We start from the raw sequence: 5,879 nt of genomic DNA on the forward strand, positions 1-5,879 counted from the left end.
GTTGCATTCCAAACGAAATAGATAAAGGCCATTGTATTAGGACACGAGTAAAAAAACTAGAATAGCTTTACAGTTACAAACCAAAACACAAACCAAGTAAATCAATATCCATCATCCTAATGTAATAACAAATATTTAGAGGCAAAAAAAAACTACCATAAAACCACAAACCAAAGGAATCATCTCAGCAGAGCGAGTGAAAAGCCACCAACAAAGAACACAATTCAGATTTCATGAAAAATATTTTATGAAGCCGAAGTGAACCAACCGTGGAAGAAGAACAAGAAGAAAGACTTACTACTAACCGCACTAGACGGGAATTGCGTCTACATTGGATGAATCTTCACATCTCAAAACAATGCCTTCAAGACTTGCAGGGAACGTGCACTTGCTCCATTGCCAACCAGCAGCTAATGGCTCTGTCGTTGGGACTATCATTAACACGCTTTCGTTCCTCTGCACCACTCCAATTACACTTACTGTGCTTCCTTCTTTGATATATCTGCAAATTAAAACAAGAATCAACATAGACCAACAGTCTTTTAACACAAGGTGACACAAGCTGAGTTTTGCATACCCTTCTTTAAGCCGCATCACTCTTTCATCATTAGATAGATTCTTCTGACCCAACCACCTTACGAAATCTGGAGACGCCTGCTCGTTTCCTGGCTTGAAATCGATGACAACAGAGTCATCAACAATAGGTGTTACCTTCGCACCGTTTCCGCTTTTCACCAATGCTCTCAGACCAGACTGGAAATCAGAAATGTAGAAGTCTACCACATGCCTCTGCCATGTATTGTAGATGCAAAGTTTAGAGACATTTCCACATAGAAAGATTAACATTTTTTTCTCTCAAACGAAATATCATCAAACCTCTGCTGATCTCAGTCCCCAAGTGAAGCGGCGGTGTGAAGCATTGGCTGGCTTTGAACCCCACCCACGGTACTCATATAGACAAGTAGACGTGTAAACACATCTGGGAACTCTATGGAACGATGACTCAAGCGGCACGTTACCACATGTGACCACCTTTACAGCAAACAAAAATATAAGAACCAATGTCATAAACATAGTACATCCCATGCGTGTGTGCTTAGACACTACTTACCCCAGTGACCTTAACGTATTGACCGTTTTTGGCAGTTCTAAGATCAGCATCAGGATAACCACCAACGAAATCTGTGAAGCCACGTCTTTCACAAGAAAGATTCCAAAAGAAAAGCGCAGCAACAAGAGCGAACAAGGCCGCCACAACGATGAGGAGAACTGCATTGTGAACCGCTCCAAGGATGAAGCCTCCAGAGAGGAACCCCATCACAAATATAAGTATAACCAGCCAGAGGACAGGCTTCGGGAAGCTCTTCATGCAGGAGAAGTCATCTTCAGGACCAAGTGTAGTTACGGCCTGGTTATGGACAAGGGAAGGCTTATGATGTGTCTTCATCGAACCAGAGTAGTCTAGAGGACCAGAGATCTTCCTAGGACCCCCAGATGAGTTCAGAGGACCAGAAGTAATCGGCCCAGATGTTATCAGACCTGTAGTGGGAAGCATAGGAATAGAACCAGAGTTTTGACGTGTTACACCACCAGACTGCGGCCCAGAGGTTTTCTTTAGAGGCTCCCCGTGCTTAGACAAAGGGCCAGAGTTTGTTTTCTTCATGGAACTCGACCCAGTGGCAGAGGCCAAAGAGCCAGACATACGACCGGTTGCATTAGGCAAAGGACCAGACTGCCCGCCGCTTCTTGAAGAAGCTCCGGTGATCGGACCAGACTTCCTTGACTTGGTTCCATCGGTGGGAATGTCAAACATCTTCCCCAACTCTCCAGATTTCTTGATATCGCCGCCGGTGTAAGGCGTGGCTACTGAGCTCATCGTAGGAGGCTTTTCTTTGGGTTGCTCCGGCCTACCCCCAGACACAAAGAGACCGTTGCTGAGCTGGTGAGATGCGTATCTCGAACCCATTTAATATCTTAAACTGCCACAAACAATGCGTTGTTGCAACGTTAGGGGTTTCAAAGTCCTGCAGGAACGCCCATGAGAATTGAGAAACGAACAAAATAGTTACAGAACTGGTTTATATATAGATGATGTAACATTATATACATAAGAAGAATAAGACAAGCTATATGACAAGCACAACCGAACAACCGAACCTGATTCTCTAAATATCCGAACGGATCCTAAACCTCTAGAACCCGGGGCTAATCCTATGTCCACAAACGTCACACCTAGTGCAGGCTCAATCACAGTTCCCAAGTTGATAACCAGGTCAAATCTAGTGTGGATTCAGAAGTAGTTTCCAATGCAAATCAGTACTATTAATTTCAAAATCTCATCGATGGATCCAAACCAATTACATCTCAAAATCACAAAACACACAAAAGTAGTAATAAAGGCAAAACCTAAATCCCCAAAATGGACTAAACGAATCTGAAAACATGAAGAGGGTATGTAGATTACCTTACCACCTGAGAGAGAGAGAGAGAGTGTGTAAGCTTTCACAAATCTCTGTGTATAGCAATAATAACTATCAAGGAAGATAGTTGCAGTTGTGGGAGTGACAGTGGAAGACGAAACGGAAGTAACAGTCGAGAGGCCGAGATCCCATTATCCGTTTAGCTCACACACTCTCCGTCGTGTGGATCCCGATCTCAATCTCTTTCACCCGCAACTGTTGATTCCTTCGTTGTCTCGGTATCGCTCTCTTTCACAGCTCTCCAATTCCTTTTTTTTTTTAAAGATGAAAGTAAAGGAGATGAGAAGAAGACGCTGTTTGTTTTATTTTTATCTGTTGCCGTATTAGCAAGAGTTTTGGAGTTTTATGAGAACTTTCTAAAAGTAAAGCTGTAAACTGTAATTACTACAACTGGTGGTTCCCCTTTTCTAAGTTTTCTTATCTATTAAAATATCTTAGCTGCCAAGGAACAAGGCACAAACTTTATACACGAGCTAGTTTATTTTATGATATACGTTGTATCAAAGATGTTGAAATGCTTATATACTGTTGGAATAAGCTTGAAGTCACTAGAGCAAGAGTGAAGACTTGAAGAGCAAGCTAAACATGAATCCTAATCTATTTGTGTTTTGAGATAAAGATAAGGATGCTTTAGGAGTTATCTATAAGCATGTTAGGATTTATGTTTAGCTATATATACATTTCGTCGAGTTATGATTAGGTTTGTATGAGTTTGAGATATTCAAGGTTTTGAGTGAGTTTTTTCTTGAGAGATTAATATAAGAGAGTTAGTCTTATACTTTATTCGCATACACAAAACAGCAAACGGTTCTGTAGTTTCAATACTTGGTATCAGAGCATAAACAATTGAAACTATGGGAGATCTTACGGTTGCTACGGTGAAACAGAAAGAGTCAGGATCATCCTCGATCAAGTGTCCCGTGCTGAGTGCCACAAACTACACAGTATGGACGATTAAGATGAAGATCCTACTAAAGGTACACAAGGTCTGGGATATTATTGAAACTGAAGAAGGAGATGATGAGAAAAACAACATGGCCATGGCGTTGTTAGTCCAATCAATACCCGAAGCTCTTGTCCTGCAAGTTGGAGAATTGGACACAGCAAAAAGGGTTTGGAAGGCTGTTAGAACTCGACATATGGGGGCTGACAGGGTGAAAGAAGCTCGACTTCAGACACTCATGGCAGAGTTTGATCATCTAAAGATGAAAGACAACGAAACCATTGATGAGTTCACAGGAAGAATTTCCGAAATCTCTTCAAAATCTGCTGCACTTGGAGAAGAGATAGAGGAAACAAAACTAGTCAAGAAGTTTCTTAAAAGTCTTCCAAGGAGAAAATACATACATATCGTAGCTGCATTGGAGCAAGTATTAGACCTTAAGACTACTAGTTTTGAGGACATCATTGGACGGTTAAAAGCCTACAAAGAGCGTATCAGTGAGGAGGAAGAGACGTCTGAGGAACAGAGCAAGCTCATGTATGCTAACTCAGAGCAACAAACCCATAGTTCTAATGGCGAATACAGAGGCCGTGGCCGTGGAGGAAGATTCTTTGGTAGAGGAAGAGGTCGTGGTCGAAACAACTATGTGAGAGATGCTACAAGGATTACGTGCTATCGATGTGACAAGGTGGGACACTACGCTAGTGACTGTCCTGATCGTCTACTAAAACTTCAAGAGACCCAAGAGACTAAAGAAGAAGAGACGCATGTGGCAGATGAGTTGATGTTGAACGAAGTGGTGTTTCTCAATGAAGAGAAGGTGAAACCCAATAGATTTGAGACAAGCCAAGATAAAAGCAATCTGTGGTATCTGGACAATGGTGCTAGTAATCACATGACAGGAGATCGATCTTACTTCACCATCCTCGACGAAACAGTCACCGGCAAAGTCAAGTTTGGTGATGACTCTCGTATTGACATAAAAGGAAAGGGATCCATTAGCTTTGTCTTCAAGAATGGCGTGAAGAAGACCATGTCAAATGTGTATTTCATTCCGGCTCTCCGAAGCAATATCATAAGCTTGGGTCAAGCTACTGAAGCGGGCTGTGAAGTCAGCATGAAGGAGGATCTGTTGAGTATTTATGATCGTGAAGGGAGGCTACTGATCAGGAGCAACAGAGGAAGAAATCGTAAATCGTCTCTACAAGGTTGTTCTGGAAGCTGAAAGTACTTCGTGTCTGCAAGTAATAACGTCGAATGAATCGAGCAAGTGGCACGCGAGGCTAGGTCATATTAACTTTGACAATGTGAAGCTGATGGTTGACAAGGAGCTTGTCACAGGAATACCAAAGATAGCAATCACGAAGAACACATGTGTTTCCTGTTTACTTGGGAAACAAACAAGGAGACCCTTTCCCCAAGCAACCAAGTTTCGAGCATCAGAAAGACTTGAGCTCTTGCATGGAGATCTTTGTGGTCCGATCAATCCTCCAACTATTGGTCAAAACAGATATGTATTTGTCATAATCGACGACCACTCCCGCTACATGTGGACAATGTTGTTGAAAGAAAAAAGTGAAGCTTTTGAGAGATTCAAGAAGCTTAAAGCGTCGATAGAACAGGAAACTGGCATCTCTATTAAGACTTTCCGAACTGATCGTGGAGGAGAATTCACCTCGAATAAGTTTAATAGTTTCTGCGAAGAGAATGGGATCCAGAGACACTTAACTGCACCATACTCTCCTCAACAGAATGGAGTGGTTGAGAGACGCAACAGGACGATACTAGAGATGACGAGGAGTATACTCAAGCATATGAGTGTTCCAAATTACATGTGGGGAGAAGCTGTGAGGCATGTCACCTATCACATCAACCGCTGTGCGACAAGAACTCTGGCTTCTAAGACTCCATATGAGATGTTTAAAGGGAGTAAGCCGAACGTCTCACACCTGAGGGTATTTGGATGCATTGGATACGCTAGAGTATCAGCTCCTCACAAGAAGAAACTGGACGATAGGTCAATAGCTTTGGTACATCTTGGAACAGAACCAAAAACTAAAGCTTACCGATTGTTCGATCCATCGAGCAAAAGGATTACTGTAAGCCGAGATGTGGTATTTATGGAGGAGGAAGCATGGAAGTGGAACGATTGTGCGAGAGAGAACAGTTCCTTCAGTATCAACCTCGGAGAGTTTGGAAACAGAGGACTTAGAGAAGTTGAGTTCAACGCGAGTCCTAAGGAAGATAACAGTGCTGTCATAACAGAACAAGCTAGCGAGAAGACAGATAACAGTGATGAGATCATTGATAACGATGTTGTGGAAATCTCTGATGAAGAAGATGAGACGCATGAGGAACCACAGCTAAGAAGGTCCACAAGAACAAGGACAACACCGGAGTACTTGTCTGACTACATACTGATGGCTGAGGAAGAGTGTGAATGGCTTTTAATGTCG

At 42.5% G+C, this 5,879-nt stretch overlaps 1 protein-coding gene across 4 annotated transcripts; it reads right to left on the reverse strand.

Moving 5' to 3' along the window:
- Window positions 1-18: 18 nt before the first annotated feature.
- On the reverse strand, window positions 19-2,782 carry LOC103853149 (uncharacterized membrane protein At1g16860). Of its 4 annotated transcripts, none has more exons than XM_009130067.3 (5): window positions 2,465-2,782; window positions 1,112-2,024; window positions 877-1,032; window positions 578-789; window positions 19-502 (listed from the first exon to the last, which is right to left on the reverse strand). In XM_009130067.3, exons 2-5 carry the CDS (start codon window positions 1,964-1,966, stop codon window positions 310-312), a joined length of 1,416 nt encoding a protein of 471 aa, XP_009128315.1. In that variant the 5' UTR covers window positions 1,967-2,024; window positions 2,465-2,782; the 3' UTR covers window positions 19-309. The 4 variants fall into 4 exon arrangements, with proteins under 4 accessions (XP_009128315.1, XP_009128318.1, XP_009128316.1 ...); XM_009130070.3 differs by having other exon boundaries at window positions 1,112-1,979; window positions 2,470-2,756; XM_009130068.3 differs by having other exon boundaries at window positions 2,470-2,756.
- Between the last annotated feature and the right edge of the window lie 3,097 nt (window positions 2,783-5,879).

Source organism: Brassica rapa, chromosome A02 (genome assembly GCF_000309985.2).
Source record: "Brassica rapa cultivar Chiifu-401-42 chromosome A02, CAAS_Brap_v3.01, whole genome shotgun sequence".
Lineage (NCBI taxonomy): Eukaryota > Viridiplantae > Streptophyta > Magnoliopsida > Brassicales > Brassicaceae > Brassica > Brassica rapa.

Coding starts and splice junctions, on each gene's coding strand:
- LOC103853149 (XM_009130067.3), bottom strand. CDS start 1,966: ATGGGTTCGAGATACGCATCTCACCAGCTCAGCAACGGTCTCTTTGTG. Junction 1,033..1,111: donor AATACGTTAAGGTCACTGGG/GTAAGTAGTGTC, acceptor TTTGCTGTAAAG/GTGGTCACATGTGGTAACGT. Junction 790..876: donor GGGGACTGAGATCAGCAGAG/GTTTGATGATAT, acceptor AATACATGGCAG/AGGCATGTGGTAGACTTCTA.